The sequence below is a fragment of the Pyrgilauda ruficollis genome, unplaced genomic scaffold (assembly GCF_017590135.1).
Source record: "Pyrgilauda ruficollis isolate IOZ18807 unplaced genomic scaffold, ASM1759013v1 scaffold3, whole genome shotgun sequence".
NCBI classification, from domain to species: domain Eukaryota; kingdom Metazoa; phylum Chordata; class Aves; order Passeriformes; family Passeridae; genus Pyrgilauda; species Pyrgilauda ruficollis.
The window spans coordinates 20,968,383-20,988,161 of NW_024524377.1; the positions used below are offsets into that span (position 1 = coordinate 20,968,383).

Consider the following 19,779-nt stretch of genomic DNA (forward strand, 5'->3'; position numbering starts at 1 on the left):
TATTTCAGCAGTGAATAAACAGATGGTGCTCACTCAGTGTAATGGAAAGGAAGGGAATTCTATCACTGGCCCTGTGATCTCCAATTAGTTTAAGCTCTTTATCCTGCCTAAGTACACAGAATAATAAAGTCTATCTAAAAGCCCTCTGTCAATATAGTCACTTCTGCAGAACAATATTTTTTTATTTAGAAAACAAGAGTCTTATTTGCTGCTTCAAGTTTGTGTGAGAGAAAAGATGAACAAGAGTTTATTTCACTGGCTTGTGCACACACAGATAATTTATAAGGCCAGAGGCTCTCCTCGTAGCAGTATGTGAAATTAGATCTCCTTGTTTCAGATACGATAGCTTAGTGTGTTAAAGGTCTGCAGCTGCTGTCACTCTTCTCTTTTAGCCTCAGTGGAAAAACCAGATTCAGCTCTGACTTGTGCACCAGACTGCATTTGCACAGCTCCTGTTATCATCAGCAACCAAGGGCAGTGTGGGGGATTTTTAGAAATCTAAACATTTCTCAGTTTTGCAAGATTAAATGAGAAATACTCAAGGGACTATGCATCCAAATATGCTTCAGTGACTTCAGCCCACTGCTTTAATGGAACTTAGTACCTTGTCTATTGTGTCATAGTCTTTAGTCAAGCAGCTGTTCCTAACTATAGTTGCCCTGTCATTGGTGGAGAATGATAGTGGAGGAGAGGGGTTTAAGTACCAATTGCTTCAGTTTGTCACAGGACCACAAAATAAATGGAAAAATCAAGTTATAAAATGCTTTAAACATTTTTTGTTAACAGTGCCATTCCAGTAAATGCTGTGTGCACCACTCTAGAAGAAACTTCAATGCTGTTAATCCCTCACCTTTCCCTTTCTGTTCATATACAAAAGTTTTCATGGTATCAATAATCAAAAGACCCCTAAAAGCAGGTTGCTGAAAACAGATTTTCAGTCACAAGGATTAAGAAACAGTAAAGCAAAAAGTAGGAAAAAAACTCTGTTAAACTACTTGATTCCTGGGGCAGCAATCAGAATAAATTACAAGGTGATAAATGTGGCTACATATCAGTTCCTACTGAATTTGAATAAAGATAGCTCGTAACCATTTATGGTTAAAACCCATATTTCCAGTCATATCTTTCCATAAGCATATAAATAATGACATGGTGAAAAAGAAATGAGGTGACTGGGAAGAGCTGTGAACCTACTTCAGGATCTGTTGCCTTTTGTTGACAAGTTTTACGTGGACACGCATAAATGCGATTTTTAAAGTGATCACATAAAGAGAAGGCTTTTTCATGGCAAAAGCTATCATGGGTGATTAATGGTGTCACTTAGAATCCCCTGAACAGATCCAGAGCAGCATCCCTACATCCAGTGCATCAGTGTACCCGAGGCTGGGCTCACAAATGACTGCAGTTCAACACTGTGGAGGTGCAGCTCTTCAGAGGCTGCTGCCCAAAGTACCTCGTGAAAAAAGAAGCCCCAGCTGGCAAAGACAGATCCCAAAGATGAGCTTTCCTCATACTTCTCAAAGATGTTGAGGATATATCCACTTATTTTTGCCTTTTCAAATTCTCTTTAAATTAGAGAAGGCACAGAAAAGTCATGCATTTTACTCTTGTCTCCTCCAAAGCTGTTTAAAACTCATGCTATATATTCTTGTCTATAAATTTCTGTATTTGTTTCCTTGTTTGTTAGAGAAGCACCAATACCTTACAAACACAGGGAACTTGCCATGTCCTCTAAGAATCTCTTCAAACACCACTGAGTCCTAAGCCCTAATTCACATGCTGTATTTACACACTTAAATTAATCTCATCAAACATAAATTAATGTAAGTATTTACAGCAGAATCCCAAATATTTTAAGTCAGCTTTAAACTTTGCTCTGTAAACTGGTAAATCACTACTAAATTATCTGGTTGGCTGTTTACTATTTGACAGCCATGAACAGCTGCTGCTTGCTGCTGGCACATGAAATATTTATTTGCTTAGACGCAGTAGATAGTGAATAAATTGTTAGTTTAGACAAGTCTAGCAATATTCAATTCCTGATGAAAAAATTGACAGAATTTAGCATAGTGAAGGTAATACTCATAAATAATATTCTTGAAGTAGTCTGGTGTCGGATTTCTTGATCCCTAAACAGAATTAGAAATACTTAATGGAAAGAAAAAAAAAGAAAATGGCAGTATATTAATGCATATACAGGCACCTTAGCCAAATATTGGTTTCAGAAATACCTTCATCTTCTATGCTAACCTATAATACAAAAGGAACCTAAAGAAAAAGGCATCCACATGCCAAATTAGTATATTTCAGCTAGTTTATGTACAAGATATCATTAGATTTGGGGATGACAGATTTTAACTTAACCAATAAGAATATAGAACTTTCAGTGTCCTGTATTTTTATTATACATGCTTCATGCTACAGGGAACATTAATGTGAAAATCCTTCCAGCTCACAATCCACCTTCTGTACTTCACAGATGCAAAGAGGTACAAGAGGAATACAATCTACAGAACATCAAGTATAGAGCCCATCAGCCTCTTATTTTAATGTATCAGTCTGGGAAAGTTAGTTCTTTGAAATGTTTTTTCCTATACTATTTTTTTTAGAGACATCTAACGAATGTATCTTTCTAATTTGTAAATTCATTTGTATTTGGCCTACCAAGATGTTACGTTGACAGTCATATTACCTGAGTAATTATTCCTAAGTTCCGTAATGCTAATTCTAATATCTTGTGCCAATGAACATTTCCTTTCCTCCTAGCAGTTTTTGAAGCATATATTTTGTTTCTGAAAAAATGTTAGTAGTAGATTATTCTGAACTTTTCATTGGAATACTGAAAGTTCTTTCCAATATCCTGACAAACGCAATATGTACAAATTCTACTTTTGTTTAAACTTTTCCTTCATAAGAAAAAATTACAAAGACTTGTGTTTCAGATGAAGCTGACTGAGCTGAAAGCCAAAGAAAATATAGCTGCTCTATTTCCAGTCCTCTTGGTGCAGTGAAAGCATTTTATTGCCAGCCCAACAGCTTGGTAGAATCTGAACAGCAGAGGCATGAACCACAGATTACTGTTGCTGCTGTGTAGATCCAAAGTTGCTGCTAAAATGAAAGTCTGTTTTTCTGTGTGCATATGAAGCATTTAGGGGAATGGTAAACAATAATGTATATTATGGAACACAACAGCTCTTTTAACAGTCATTCAATGAGTTGGGATTCATCTCATTTACCTCATTTATATCCTCTTGAGTGGTGCAGTGTTGGAAATACTGTGATAGTTCTTCCTCATACTTTTCAGCTCTGGAGCTCCAGTTTATACTATCACACTCAAACCTAGCAAGTTCTTGCTTCAGATTCTTTACAGAAACATTCAAGCAATTCTAATGAGGAAAGAGACAAAGAAATTCGTCAGTTTCAGGAAATGTATTGATTTAACCAATCCAAAATGAAAATCACTGAGGCAGAACGTGTGCAGCCAGCCACAATGGGCTAGAGTAAACTGTTAAACCTCCACTGGAAGGAGAGCAAGGACAGAGCACTTTCAGTCACTCGTAGTCTGGGGAGTAGTTTGGGTCAAAGCCACAACCTAAACGTGGTGTCTTTGCTGAGCAAAGAGGGAGTGACCCCCTCCAGTCCTTTGCCACCTGGAGAATAGCTCCTTTCTGCCATCCATCAATTTGTGGTGTCTGAAGAGCAGACGGCCAATATGAATGATCCAGCCAAATCATAAGGAAAGCCTTGCTTTCTTAGTAAGTGAATGAATACAGGGCAATGAAAATTCTTCCCTGAATACATAATTCCTTTCTAAAATGATATCCATCCTGTCATGCAAATCAGTCTTGAATCCACTGATAAGGCAACACTGTTACTACATTTCCTCTTTTGTTCTTATGCTATCTTTTCTTTATAGGAGAATAAATCTGCAAGGCAACCTTTACAAAACAGCAGGATTGCAATATAGAGATTCAAGAAATTGCCATCAAGGCCTTGAACTTCACAAAACATACTAAAGTAAATTATGGCTTGTGGTTTTTTTTCCAAGCAATGATATTTTAAGATTCATTTCCTCAAGGCTCTCTCTGTATTTTTCCCAGAGTAGTAATACATAAACATATGTAAAACATATTTGCACATCTAAAATTCAGACAGATAAGTCCAATAATCTTTTATATTTATCCTTGATTTCATAAATCTTTCTACTTATACTCACAGGTTGCTGCACTGCAGACAAGATATCCACTCCCTGGGTAATAAGTAGAGTATATAGCTGTCTAATATGTGCATGTTTCTCCTGAGAATTCACGAGGTAGGCTTTAGCCTGGTGCACATTTTCAGGGTCCCCATATATTTCAGGAATATCCAGTTCTCCTAATTTTGATAGACATTCCAGCTGAAATATACAAAAACAAAAATCAGTGTCTGTTTAAAATAACTTTTTTTTTTTCCTAACCCTTGAGTTTAAATAATTAAAATTGGTTTCAGATCTGAGTTTTAAATTCAACCAATTCATGCAATTTTAGATCCAAGATTTTAATTCTGATCACCAGGCTGATTAATCTTATTTCTCTGGTGAAAAGGAAAGAAAAGCAACAGGAACCAAAACGAGTTTAACTACAGTGGGAAGAATGTATGTTTCAAAATGTTATACTCACTTCTTTTTTAATGTAATGGAATTTGACTGTCTTGCTGAAAATCTCATCATATTCTATCATTGCATCCTTTACTGTTTGATGGAAATGAATAAGATCACTTATTCTCTCAGAATTCTCTTTCACAGAAAATCCTTTCTGGCTTGGTAATTCCAACAATTTGATCAGGTACTCAAGCTCAGCATTCAGTTGCTAACAAAAATCAGAGAAGTTACTCAGTTTGTACAAAAATTGCAATTTTTCCTTTACATTTGATGAAATAACCACCTAACAATGGTAAATTGCCTTGGGGAGAAGTCAATGCCCTGCACTTCAAAACACCACATTCTGTACTTTTTGGTAGGCACGAATCTCAGTTATCACCCAGCCTTGCATGAAAACAAGTCAAACATAATTAAAGGGCAGTGGCAGAGTGAATTACTCAAACTCAGAGACAGTATTCACAGGAGGTAGAAAGGCCACTATGATGTACCTCAGCCTCTGACCTGCTCTAAATTCAAAAGCTTGGAGCTGATGCTCTCCTTGTACCTCCACTGCCCCAGTGCTTGTGTGTCCCTTGGATACACAGCTAACACAGCACAAGACATTCTCTGGACACTGAAGGCAAAATCTCTTCACCCCTACCTTATAAACACACACAAACACTTCCTCCTGGAAAACTGTTGTAAAACATAAAACACTTCAACCCCAGACAGAGTCTGGTGTCAGTGAGGATTTGGATCTCCACAGGGCCAAAAAGAGATTTCGATGTACCCTTCACTCCACTAGCTTGGTTTCTCACCTCATAGTGTGGTTTCATTTGGTTCAGCTTTTTCTGTAGTTCCAAAACAATTAAAAGGTCACTTCCAAGGTCAACTGGTACTGCAAGCTGGAGGGCCTCTTGAAGAATCTCTAATCCACGGGTAGTCTAAAAGAGAATCAAAAAGTTCAGCATTTCTAACTGCAATAAATTTAAAAAACCCCAAATTTAAAGTCAAAGCTAAATTTGTAACAAAACCTTCCTCAAACCAGGCACCAAATGCTGTCAGCAAAGCCTCTCTGTCACAAACCTTCTGAGTGACAAGGGTGATAAGATATCTTTAAGGCAGCATGAAAAAGCCACTCAGACGCCAGGACTGCAGGAGCACAGACACACGATTTCTGAGATAACAGATGTGCTGGTGTACTGCTCAGCTGCACTACAGATACAGCAGCTACAAGCCTAGCTGGTGTTTCTGGTTCTGCTACTAGCCCAAATAGTGTTTCTTTTAAAGAACACTGCACACTCCCCCTGTGCCAAAAAGGTTTCAATCCTCTTTCTGCATGAACCTGGTTGGACTTCGGTTTAGTAAAAGTTACGACAGTTTGGTTTAGCAACTGTTCAGTCTCAAAAAAATGGTGCTTTTAAAAAGAATAAAAAACTTACTGCTGGTAAAGCATTGATTAAACTTCATTAAAACTTAGAATTTGAAGTGGAGACTTGTATGCGTTTGAGAAGGGAAAAAGAGATCATGGTTCCTGACGACCGACTGACGTAACAGAGAACAGATTATGAACAAGAATCAGATCTTACTGATCATCACTCTTTATTAAATAATACCTATAATAGTTGCGAGAGAGCCACAGACAAGCTAATAACAATCTAGAAATATTTGCCATGGTTGCTTTCTCCTTTAGCTATTTTACTTACGATTTTCAGTTGTTCTTTAAATATCTGGCACTGTTGCTTGATGGGTTTTACTTGAGTAATTTTAAAATTCCAGATTGCCCAAAGATCAGTCAGCTCTTTCCTTTCTTTATTCAGGTTAATAATGATATCTTCTGTTACTTTTATGGATTTTTCTACTTCTAATATTAACCTCTCATTTACCTGGAAAATAAACAGACGCATTTTTTTTCTACACATATTTTTATAACACACAATTAAAACCTAATAATTTTAAACAAAGATTAATAAAACCTCACCTATTCTAACGTAACTTAAAAAAATTATACTTTTAAATACACTTTTCCCTTAATGTTGTCTAGAAACAGGCACAGATTGACAGAATTTTTAAACTGAGAACATATATAAAGCTGGAGCTCAAAGCACAGCAGTAATGACTGAATTTTTGCCATCTGACGTCTGTTTCACACTCAGACAGAATAAGAGTTTCTGACTAAACAGAACTACCCAAAATGACCTTTTGGAGAATAAATAGTAACGGGAAAGCAAAGTAGGTGAAGAAAAGACCACCCCTTTGTGTTGATAAACAAAGCAGCACTGAAGCACAGGAGGACTAAAGTGTTTAGAATTTGAATATTTGGTATTTTTTCCTCTTTTCAGTAGAACCTCTATGACAAATATCAGAAAACTGTGTAATGCTGTTTTCCCATTTAATATTTTTTCTTTCTAAGAGAAGCTGTTTTTGTAAATTACTAGTATGATCCATATCTTCCAGATTTTTAAAAGCTACAATCTGGGAATATCATGGGAACAGAGTAGTAGAAAATACGGTGACAACACATATCCAGGTGTTTGTGGAGGTAATGTCTGAAGATGTGTCAAGGTTTTACGTGACTTTGCCATTACTCTGACTGTCTTACCTTTGCTTGGCTGCATCCAGCAGGGACACACCCTGCAGCCACACTAACAGCCTGAGCACCTTCCCTCCCCCAGCTGGTTTTTCCAATTCACCTTGCATCCTGCTGTAGTTTACCAACACCACCTCCCCCTTCCCAGCTTCATGTCTAACTGCTCCCTAGTGTGTCCTATAAAAGCAGAAAGAACAGCTGGGTATTCGGGCTGTACTCATTAATTTGGATTACTTGAGGAGGTGTAGCTTAGGGAATGATTGCACATCTCAAACGATCACCTCATGAAGTGTTGTTGGGAAATTAAACAGGGATGCCTAGGTAGTGTAGCTGTTGGACAGAATGTGAAGACATTGGGAAAGATTGTCTGCAAGGAAGTAGCTCCAATATCCATTTCTTTAGAAGAATCCATACACTCAGTCAGTAAAGACTCCCTGCCTCTTAGAGAAAGTAAAATAAACTTAATATTGTGCTTGAGTATATGCTGCTTTCCAACATGAAACAAACAGGAGCATGTGTTACATTTCTATGCATGGACTGGGTCAATAAAGGCTCTGTCATTGCTAACCACAAAAATTTTTATTTTACCATAAGCACTCAAATGCTTTCTTCTTCTGAAAGTATATCAGCATTAGCCCCTCTAAAACTAGGTACACAATCCATCAGGCATAGAACTAGGATTGGACCTCATCACAGGCAAGTATAAAATATTAAAAATGGTTTATCAGATCATACTCACCACATTTACTAAATTAAGAAAACAGCAACCCATATTTTCGGTGGAAAAAGTCTTCTTTATAGTATTTTGCCACTGAGTATTAGCTGACTCTATTGCAATTTTATTTTCAGTCTCTCTGTTTGTTGGTAGGGGTTTTGAATTATAGAATTCCTTCAGATTTTTAATATCATCATTCACCTATAGAAAGACATTATATAAATATCAAAAAACAAACCAAAACTTGAGGTGCTGTAAAATTTGAATAGCCCCCTGTGAATCTTCTCTTAATTTTAAGATCTAGGGGTCTCTAAGATATTTACAAACACCAAATAATAAAATAGTTTAAAATAACTTGCCAACCAGTGGATGGCAAGCAGGCAGGCGGCAGCAATTAGCTCAATTTCTGTCACGCATCCTTAGATGGATTTTATGTACCAGTATATCAATGCACTAATTTTCACTGATCTGCTTAATATGAAGTAAGCAAAGTTAGCAATAATCAGAAGTAGATGTAATACAATATTTTTTTTGTAGTTTATCATGCAACAAATAAATCCTATGGCTAATTTTGTCTGACAGGTTCCATTCCATCCTCAGTTTCTTTCTAAATATTAAAGAACAGCTGCCATATCATAGAATCTTAAAATGGAATCCAAATCAGAATGAAAATTAACTGTCCTGGACACCATTAGCACAGCTACCAAAATTACTCTGGTATTGAATTGATTATGATTTGAGCTAGAGCTGGTTTTTATTTCATTTTTAAATACAGTCACATGAATTAGCATGCCAGTGGAAGTAGTGTAAGACAGCAACAAAGATCCCTATGAACATATCATGGGACATTTTTAAAAGTTATATGAAGCAAATCAGTAAATTTAACATTCAGAATACCTATATGGAAACATTTTTATCATGTATACAATGAGAGTGCTCATGTGCAGAGGAGAAAAATCTAAATCAATTAATCCTTCCTACAGTGGAAGCAAATTTTTCAATTGAAAGATTTTTACAGTGTAGTCAGAGAATAAATAAGTAATCCATACCTCTACAGCTGACTGTAAAAAGGCCACATATGTTTCTAGAATTTCTAGCTTTGAACTAATATTTTTTTCAATTTTTTTCAGCTCTTTATCCAGAAAGTCAGCTCTGCTAGAAAAAGCTGCCACCTGCTCAGGTTCCAACTCTTCCATATTTTTGATGATTCCCTCAGCTGCTTTCAGCTCACATGAAGTTTCCTTTGAAGGTAGAAGAATAGGAAAAAATGTATAATGGTTGGAAAGGACCAGTGAATATTGATATCACATTGTTAATTTTCATTAGGATTGCTTTTTTATGTATAATTTAATTACTTGTTTGAAGAAGAGCTCACAATGGGGACTAAATCTCAGAAATAACCATTTCTTTCCTAAAAATTATAGGCGTAGTTATTGAAATAGCTATTTTGAAAGCTGGTATATCACAGTTCCCAGAAGGAATAGTTAGAAGAGGTGTAGAGTTATAAGAGTGTATATATCTGTCAGGGCAAAGTAGACACTGCAGCAAAGAAAAGTAACAACCTGACATGCAAAAAATTGGCAGAAAAGACACTTAAAACTATTATAAAGTCTTGAGGAACAAAAATATGTTCTTGCTCATCTGCTGAGATTTTAATATTTTTACTGTGCGCTCTCCAGCATTGTTTTAAAGTGAATTTTGTTTCCACAGGTACTGTACAGATCCATCCCTTGGACCCCATAAGCTGTTGCCTGAAACAAAAAAGAACTCTGCAGGGGTAATGGAATTTTAAGTACTGAAAATACATAGGATACTCCTAAAATACACACTGTCATGTTGTTCAGCTTAGGCTGAAATATGCACTTATGCCGAGGCTATGGAAGGGATTCAAGTGTTTTTAACCCACTTCCAGATAGTGCAGAGAGTAGGAAAGGCCCTGGTTGTGACTTAAAAATATCCTCACGTGTGACAGAGCTGAGTGCTGCAGGGCTCCCATCAAATGGCTGCACTCCCAACATGACCATTGGATCTCCTTACAGCCCCCTTCGCAGCTTCCCTAAATGGGAGCTAGTTTTTTCTTTTTTGCCAGTTCATCCCTTATATTTGGCACAATAAACCACAAGAAGGTTTTTCTCTGACTGTGGCTGTCTAGACAATTGTTAAACCTGGTGTCTCACGTAGGAGTAGCAATCCACATTTGAAGAGTCTTCCTATGGAGAGTTGGTACGAGGATCCTGAGGCATTAACAAATCACACAGTGAGATAGAGACAGTGGAGAAAACCAGTGATTTAATGACTGTAATGTTATATTTTTGTTCATTCACTACAGTTTTAAAACAAACCATAGACCTAATTTCTTTACAAGAAACTCTCAACTGCTCACCTTATTTAGAATTACATACAGGAAGCATTTGTTTCTAAAAGTACTTAACATGATTGAAAGGTTTTTCTTACCTTTGTTTGTTTAGCCAGTTCAAGGTGCTTGTCCAAAACTCTTTCTGACTCACACAAATACGAGCCAATCTCCATTCCAACTGCGAGCATTGGGGCGAGCTTTTTAATTGATTGCGACACCTTTATTTGAAAGTATTATTTACATGGTTAATTTATATAAGTAGACATCATAAACCAGTATAAAATATTCCTTTTTATAGGAAAGAAAATGAGGTAACACTTTTCTGTTGGTGTGTAGATTATGTTTCTAGGCACAACGTCGTGGTTTAAACCCAAATGAGAACTGTACCACACAGCTGCTCCCACACACTCCTCAACCCCAAATGGTGGGATGGAGAGAAGAAATGAAGAAAAGGTAAAACTTGTGCTTTAATATCATGTATACTCAGAGAAATATGACAATATAAAAGAAGACTACTATTTCTTCAACAGGCGTGATCAAAACCCCTTCTTGTTTCCTCTCATTTTATTGACAGTGCTTTCCCTTACCCTAAATATCTGAGACTTGTGATTTCAATATGGCACAACTGCATTATAATCCTGCTATTATAGTCCTGGCAAAAATACTTTGATTCTGTTCCAGGATTTTTTCAGAAAGTACATTTAAAGCTTCTCTGACAAGGCAAGAGACCTATTTTTGTGCAGATACATGTACAGAATTCCCTTCCACTGTCACTAAGATATTATGTATGCACTATAATAACAAAACAGATTATGAAGAGCACAGGCAGATGATGCCAACAACACACATGGTTATTATTAGACATGTAAATTTACATTTAATATTTTTCTTAAGAACTGGCTGCTAATTGAGGTTCCAACTTTATTATATGAGGTTGAGGGGCAATTGAATTTGGCACCAGATCCCTTGGGATACTTTGCTTTAGAGAGTGGGGATTAAAAGTGTATTGCTTGATAGCAATACAGCAATAAGCACTCTTCACCACAATTACAAATATTCTCTAAGGCAAGGCTGGGAACAAAGTGATTAGAACAAACAGCACATTGAAACATTATGCTCAAACTAAGGTTTATATTTTAAGTAAAAGTTGCCTTCATAATTTAACTTTTAGGTTAAGATTCACAACATGATAATGACATCATTTTTATACACATAAATGGTCTGGAAAAGGGTCAATTTGTAGCAAATTAAATTCACATTTGATTGATAATGGTTCAATATAAACATCATGCAAATACAAAATATCAGATTGCAGACTTAATTATTCAGTCATTAAATTTGATTTACTTTTCTCATCTACACTCCTGGTTTCCTTCATGTGAACCTTGCTAAAAGACTATGCTTTTTAAAATTTGAATTTATACATGGAAACTTATTTAGTTTCTATTCCATCTCTGACAAATCATTTAAAAGGTCTGTAGTACTATATGACATTCTGCTGTTTAAAGAAGGCTGTCATGTCCTTGATACATCAATACCTTAACTAACAAAAGGAATTTTTATAGTGAATAGAATCTAGTCCCCTTCAGATTTACTGAAAATTTGCTGTGGTTCAGCCACCGTGCTTATTAAACTTCAAATTTGCCACACTTTTATTTTTATCTTCAGCCACATAAAACAGAAGGCAGAAGCAGTATTAGAAACCTGCTTATGGGTCACAGGACTGATTACTCACTTCTTTTCCAAAAGAACAAATTATAATAGTTCATTATCCAAGCAAATCCATGTTTAATTGAACATCACTGGTAAAATGTTCTTGTGGAAATGGCTCAATTTTTCAGAACAGCTTTTGGTTCCTTTGTGTTAACAAGAGCATTCCGCATTTTAACTACAACTGTGCTCTCTTTAAAAAAAATTATTATTATTTGATTCAACTTCAATATTCACTGTAGCTAAATTATGGAAATACAATGCACTGTTCAAAGAAGTGCCACAATGATGATAATAACCGTCACAAAGATGATCAGAATGCTGGAGCACCTCTCCTATGGTGACAGGCTGAGAGAGCTGCTGTTGTTCAGCCTGGAGAGCAGGAGACTTTGGGAAGACTTTATAGGAGACCCTTGCAGTACCTAAAGGGACCTATAAGAAAGCCTGAAGGCGACTTGGAGAGACAGAACAAGGGATAATGGCTTCAAACTGAAACAAGGTAGGTCTAGATTAGATACATGGAAGAAATTCTTCACTGCGAGGATGGTAAGACACCGGCACAGGTTGCCCAGAGAAGCTGTGGCTGCCCTGTCCCTAGAAGCATCCAAGGCCAGGCTGGATGGGGCTTTGAGCCATATGGTCCAGTGGAAAATGACCTTGCCCATGGCAGACGGGTTGGAATGAAATATTCTTTAAGGTCCCTTTCAACCCAAACCATTCTATTAATCTATGGTGTACCTTACTCAGATGATCTTCAAGTGAGGCAATCCATTGTTGTTTCTTCAAAGTAAATTCTTCATAATCTGGACACTGGCTGTTTAATTGATCTACTTTTTTTTGAACATATTCCATCATTTTCTGAATTCCTGCCACCCAAGAGCTAAAATAGAAAAGTAGAACTGTCATTTCTCTTTTTTTGCTTAACATAGAGGATGATTATGATTTTTGAAGAACCCAACGCTCATTCTGTTGATTTTATGATGAATAACTTATGAATTTTAAACTGTTACCCTTAAAAGAAAAATAACCAAGAAAAATATTAAAATTAATCCAAATAAAATTGATAATTAGTAAAACACAGAAATGAAATTTCCAAACAAATAATTTGTCACCAGTGCCTAAGGTAGATTCACAAGACAGATACATTAGTTCTCACGAGACACATAGTCTGATTCACTGAGAAATAGCTCATTTCCCTTTTCACTCTAGCTATACTATCTAAAACCTAAAATGACAAATGGAAGAGCTTAAAAGAGGAAACATATGGCATGCCAGTTCTACTTTAAAAATAATGTTTTCTTTGGACTCTAAAATATTTCAGTGTTTTTACAGTAGCTGGAAAAACAATGTCATATGCATTCTAAGTCAACCTCTCCTTAAGGGTGTTGTTTTAATGGGAGAAAAACCCCCCAACAATTTACAAAACACAAAATTTACAAAATGGCTTGCATTATAACATAAACCATAATATCAGGGAAGCAATTCAGGACCTGAATACTTGAGGCATTCCTCTTTAGATTACCTCATAGAATTAAGAACTGAAGTTTTGATATTAACCCCCTCTCCCTACCCACCAAGTTATTTCTTACTTAAATTTATATCCATCATAAGAGTTTTTGCAAAACTGACGTGTTCAAAATAAGTTTTTTCATTATTTTAGCTTCACCAGAAACTTATGTTAATACCTGTGAGAATCTGCTTTGTTAACTAAAGTTCGTCCCTTCTGCATGGTGGTTGCTGTATAACCTTTAATTGCTTCCTGCAATTCCTTGTACTTCAGTGTCAATATAGGTAAATGTAAGCCTTCTGAAACAGAGATTTTATGGTAATTCTCAATGCTTTCGAGACCATCAAGTACCTGAAGAGAAAAAGAAAAACATATGTTATCAATATTTGTGTTGTTGGAACTATCCTTGGAAATTATCTGGTTTTAAACAGGACTGTTTGGTCTTTGGATACCCTAAAATATAAACTTTTCTAAATAGTCTTCTAACTGAAAGATTTTTGGAAAAAAAACGTTGCATTGTTAATAATAGTGATTATAATTAGCTCCTGTGGAGACCACTGCAAGTATAGGCATTGCTTCCAGTGTCTCCATAAAACAATCTCAAAGCCCAATTCCTGGCAAAAAATATTTCCCAAATATCTTATTTTGAAACCAAGCACTCAAAATACTTAAAGGAAATAAAAAAGAGAATACATTTTCAAATGGATTTGCCATTTTGGATAGAAGTTTGAGTCAAAAAGTCATATGAAAAGGGAAATTGGATTTGTAATTTTCCACTTCAAATTGCTTAGCCTACTGTTTGCATAATCCCACATCCACCAGCCTTCAAGAACACACTAACAGTTTCATTGTCAGGTTATTATTACACACTTGGCTTCTTACCTACCTTGCCAGCAGCATGAAAAAAGTCATTGGCCTCTTGCAGAAGGGCTTTTCTTTCTTCCATATGGAAGCACACTTCTTCTTGCAACAGACAGATTTTCTGATTTGAAAGTTTTAGATGTTCTTTTTCTGTATAGTCCTCTGAAAGCAAGATGCTAAATGCTTCACCTTCCAGTTGTTGCACAGTGTAATTCCATTCCTAGTGGGGAATATTCCACTTTACTCAATTAAACATAATACACTGCATGATTGTAAGCACTGGGGAATGTGTATTGTTACAGGCATGAAAACTATCATTATTTAATGCAGTATTTCTACTAGGAGGGGCTTCCCAGCAAATCATAGTTTTAGTGATAAGAGTTTCCAGCAGTTTCTACATTCTTTGACACAGTTTCACAGGCAGGAGCAGCAATTACTAAGATGTCTGCTGGGAAAATGGTCAGGATAACAAACACAAGAAGCCTCCCGGTATGACCACACTCTCATGGCAAACAGCCCTTTAGCCCACCTATTTAGTCAAGAACTCCTCAAAATATTGCCTGGATAATAGCGGCTTGCAGTGAGAGAGTTTCTGCTAGGAGATGTCTGGTAATCACTTCAATCAAATGGCCCTCTCTTACAGCAGGTTGTGCCATCATCCCTGGCATTCTGCATTGTACAGTTTCCCTGATTTCCTACACAAAATCTTAAGTCCACTCAAAAAATATCACTGTCTTATCTGATCATGAACCTTGCTAGTGGCAGTGAGAATTATAAGAATTGTAATTCTAAGAAAATCAATCAATTTACAGTGAAATTATTCCATGTAAGAGTACTTCATTGTGACAAAATTCATAAATTTGTTTGGTACAAGATGCCCAACAGCAGCATTTAGGTGATGTAAAAGCAGATATTAAACTCTGTCTTGTTTATATTGAGGCTAGGCTCTTCTCAAGTTTTCACACAAGCTCAAAATCCCAATTTATTGTAGTAATTTATATTTTAAAACATTCCACAAACATTACAACCTTGCACACTCTCTGAGGGTATTAAATTTGGTAAGACTTGTTTGCTATCCTGCTATTCTGCTATTCCTCAAACTTCGTTAAATTTTCTATAAAACAGCTAGCGACAACTTCATTTTCAGCTTTCTATTTATGAGGAAATGTTTCTACACATAAAAAGCATAGGCTTTCCATCAACAGGACATAAAAAATCAGTGGAAAAATCTTAGTTAGCTTCTTCTCTTCTTCAGACCTCAGCTTGCCAAATTCATAACAATCTGCCAGTCAGCACTAACATATTTCTTACTCATTTTCCTTGAAAGGAACACACAGCCTACTCTTACACTGACTTTTCAATTTACCAGGAGATGCTTGTGAATTGCTCTGACATGTTGAATGTGCCTCCTTGGCTTTTGTCACTATTCTTTTCCTCACAGTAGTAAGTCTTAAAAACTTGCTTCCACTATTCCATTTGGCAAGGAAAATTAGCCCTTTCTAGGTTCTTTGATTAAACAGGTATTTTTCAAGAATGTTAAAACTGATGAATTAAAAATATTGTAGCTTTAATTAAAAGTCTTGAAGATTTTCTGCCTTCTAAAATATTCAGTACAAATGGGGGTGGGGGGGGGAAATGGAGAAATATGTGAAAATGTATCTTGTTATTAAACAATTATTGAGGGATAAATTGATTTTCTTGTCCATACAATAAAACTTTTGAACTTTGAATCAAAACCTGAGAATCTGTATAAAAGTTTTTTCACTGTAATGTTCTAGGCTTAAGCTTGGAAAACTTTGAAGCGCATTTATTTGACTTCAGATCATGATTCATATATTAGATAAAGCAGCAATTACAACATAAGTCAATTAAACATAAAAGCATGCTTTTTTTTTTTTTTCAGAATGTGTGATTAATTAGCTTATTCTCTTGTATGCAATGTCCTCAACTGAACTTTTTCTGAGCCCCAAATCTGTCATTGCTTCATTGCATACATCAGCACATTGATAATTTAGTCCTTGTGAATATTCAAAAGGCTTTTCCCTTCAGGAACTACATTGCAGTATAACTACCAATATAATCATATTATATTATTATAGTCAAATTACAAAAGTAGTGGGCACTAATAAAACCACAAGGGGTTGTGAGCTGCTATGACCATTACCATACGATGTGGCTTTTGGGAAGTTCAGTGAATGGCTGTAGCAGTGTATTTAACAGTGAGCTGATAAAATCAACAAGCAGAAAGAGCAAAAACAATTCAAAGTCAGAAAACTGCTGAGATATGTTAAAAATTATATGGCCACAAAGTGGTGCTAGCAGTTCTTCTTTACCACGTCAAGCACCTCCAGGGTGCATAGAAATGTAACAGCAAGCAGGTAACCAGTGCCAGCACACCCTTATTGAAACACGGGCTCCTAAATGTGCCTCTTCTCCCAAATCTTGGGGTGGGGGAGCTGGGAAGGTCCTTGCAGGAATGCGGGGCAGGAGGATTCTTTTAAAGTCTGTGAGGCTTGAGGGCTTTTTTCCCCAATTATGATTTCTTTGGGTTTGTTTTTGGTCTTGATAATTTTACAAACTAGTGATAATGTTTTTATGGGTTTTACATCTTAGCAAGGTGAATTTCAACATAAGACACCAGCTTGAGAAAATCATAATAATATTGAATCATTCTCCTTTCTCCTCTCAGCCCAGTCCCATAAATTAGATGCTAGACCTGTAAATCCCTCTTAGGCTGGCCTCTGAACAATATAAGAAACCATTTCTCCTGTTCAGCTTAATGCAACAATACATGTAAGTAAACACTCTGTGTGAAACAGTTCAGACATTGGAAATTTCCACTTTAAAAAATTTCTGCTTTTCCAACATTAAACTTGCTCTGCATATCTACTACACAAAACATTTTGCTCTGAGCTACAGCACACATGTGAAATGTTACTTGAAAAGATTTATTTATGCTACCTTGGAACAGGTACCTCCTTTATTCCGTTTTCAACGTCTGCGGTTCAGTGCTGCAAAAACTGATGCCTATAACTCACAGCTTTCTCAAAGCCCCATAATTCACAGCTTTCTCAATTATAATTTCAGTTTCAACCAGTTTTAACTGGCCACTCTTGTGCATATCATAAGCAAAACCAACATGCTCAGTAATATTCCCTTCAAGAATTTAATTTCCCTCTGCTAGAACATGCTGGTAGGAAGATATGCAGAAGGCTAAAAGATAAGATGCTCGAAATAATAATTCACACAGATGCATAACAAAAATGTTTAATGCAAAGCATTTTAAAATTACCTCATTAAAAAAGGCAATGAATTAAAAATTATATGAATGATCTATTACATAATGTACGGGAGAAGAATTTTTAGGTGAAATTGTAATAAGTGTTATTATTAAAAGTAATTTCCTAGATACTCAACCATGAAAAATATTATTATACAAAATGAAAATTGATATTGTTTTTGTTTCTGCACTTGCACCCTTATTTCTAATTCAGACAGCAAATTACAAGAATAGCCTGTGAAAATGAAATGTGGGAAAGATTAATGATTATTTGGTTAAAATTCAGCAATGCTTTAGAACACCTATTGTTGCGTCTCTCTCTCTGAAAACACTCCACAGTGTACTCATTTACTGGTTTATCTGTTTTTTCTTCTGTCAAAGGTCTGTTCAGAAGAATTTATCTTTACATGCTCATCTGCCCTTAAAAAAAAAGAAGTATTTTTTTGACATGCTGCTTGGAGAAGCATTAGAAATATTATTGTATTGTGTTTTCATGACAGCCTTGAAGCATTTACCTGTTAATTATGCAAACAGGCAAACATGTGACATTTAATGACAAAGCTTACAAGGAAACAGATCTGTGAACAATCAGAAGCCTCTTACTATCAACACAATAACCTTTGCAAAGACATTTAGTTCTACTGGAATGGTTTCTGGATGAAAAAGGCCTCCTTGGTCATCTGGGTTATCTGAATTCAATTGCATGAAAAAGATATCTTGTGCAATGGTCCTGACCCAGCAACAGCACTTACCTGATTATGGCACAATTCAGTTACCTAAAAAAGATTCTCAATATAAGCAATTTCTTTCATACTAAGATTCTTTCTTCTTACAGCAACATTTTCTTTAATCACATCTTGCTTTATGAGTGGCAGTTACAGATTTATTTTTTGGAAAAGTGATATTAACTATGAAAGTAGCATTTTCAATTACTTTAATCACAAGAAATAAATGGACAAATACCTCTTCCAATCGTGTACTCAGTTCAATGACAATTAATTATGGTAGAAATGGTTGGGGTTTTGTCCTTTGTAAGCAACAAAATTTGTTAAAATGCTAATAAAATTCCTTGTCTTTATTTTTCACCACAGGATTTTACATGTAAATTACCAGTGTGGAACTTGATCACTAAATTGAAAAAACAACTAAACTCCATCAAGGGTTATTCTTCTTATAATTTATGGGTAGCTTTTAAAATTTTAAATGAAAAAAAAAATCTGAGAAACATGGAGGCCTTGCATTAAAAGAAGTAAAATTGTTAAAATAATTTAGAGATATATATCTCATGTACATTACAAAATGTCTACTCCTATACATGCTTGTTCAATGCCCAAGTTCATGTTTTGCTACTCATTTTTAAAGTTGCTTCATCAACCAATTATGTTATTTCTTACTTTCACTTTGACTTCCATTTCTTCAAGCTCCTGAAGTAACTCTTCATTTTCCAATAGTGATGAGCCTAAGTTTTGCTTCTGAAAGTAATCTCTGATATTTTTCTTATACCAAGATGTTACCTAATAAATAATAAAAACAACTCAGTGAGAAGTTTAAGAAGTTATCTATTTTAAAAATATGTACAAGGCAGTTTAATTTAAAAAAAAACCTCACATTTTCATTTCTTTAATTTTTCATTCCTAATGTTCATGCTTCTCTTTAAATGCTTAGATTTGTGTCATAACAAATGCAGAAAGGACTAATACCAAAGCAAGCACATAGTGGATATATATGACAAAACAGACAAAATTGTATTCATCAAGTATGAGCAAATTGTAAACACAGTAAAAGAAGAATCAGGTTATAGTCATGCATAGAATAAATGTATGTATTTTGATACCATAAATATATTGTACATTCTCCCTTGACGTACAGTGACTTAAACACTTGCATACAGTAAAATACTACAAATCTGAGTATTTCTGACCTAACAGAACCTCTCCACCTCTGGCTTGAAAAACCCAGTAAAGATAATGGGATACTATTGTGTAGAATAATCTTATGTAGATTTACAAATTTGTTAGATCTTACAACCTCTTCAGCAAGTATGTGCAGCAAACATGTGCAGTATACAATTAAATCTTCTAAATTCCACAGAATTACTTGTATTTATATCTGCTTGATTCATAGTAGGTACCTCTCACTTTC

At 35.6% G+C, this 19,779-nt stretch overlaps 1 protein-coding gene across 4 annotated transcripts in view; it reads right to left on the reverse strand.

The window, feature by feature from the left end:
• CCDC141 (coiled-coil domain containing 141) overlaps positions 1–19,779 on the reverse strand; it is a 62,109-nt gene that overhangs the window by 22,717 nt on the left and 19,613 nt on the right. For all 4 annotated transcript variants that reach the window (XR_005955600.1, XM_041473267.1, XM_041473266.1 and 1 more), the window contains exons 7-18: positions 19,032–19,151; positions 14,383–14,577; positions 13,675–13,847; positions 12,728–12,869; positions 10,378–10,497; positions 8,973–9,164; positions 7,948–8,124; positions 6,325–6,504; positions 5,437–5,562; positions 4,659–4,847; positions 4,217–4,396; positions 3,237–3,386 (exon numbers count right to left, since the gene is read on the reverse strand). Coding sequence is in view for 3 of the 4 variants with exons in the window: in XM_041473267.1 (XP_041329201.1) it covers positions 3,237–3,386; positions 4,217–4,396; positions 4,659–4,847; positions 5,437–5,562; positions 6,325–6,504; positions 7,948–8,124; positions 8,973–9,164; positions 10,378–10,497; positions 12,728–12,869; positions 13,675–13,847; positions 14,383–14,577; positions 19,032–19,151 (1,944 nt within the window). In the remaining variant the exon portion in view is untranslated. The remainder of the gene's footprint in view (positions 1–3,236; positions 3,387–4,216; positions 4,397–4,658; positions 4,848–5,436; positions 5,563–6,324; positions 6,505–7,947; positions 8,125–8,972; positions 9,165–10,377; positions 10,498–12,727; positions 12,870–13,674; positions 13,848–14,382; positions 14,578–19,031; positions 19,152–19,779) is intronic.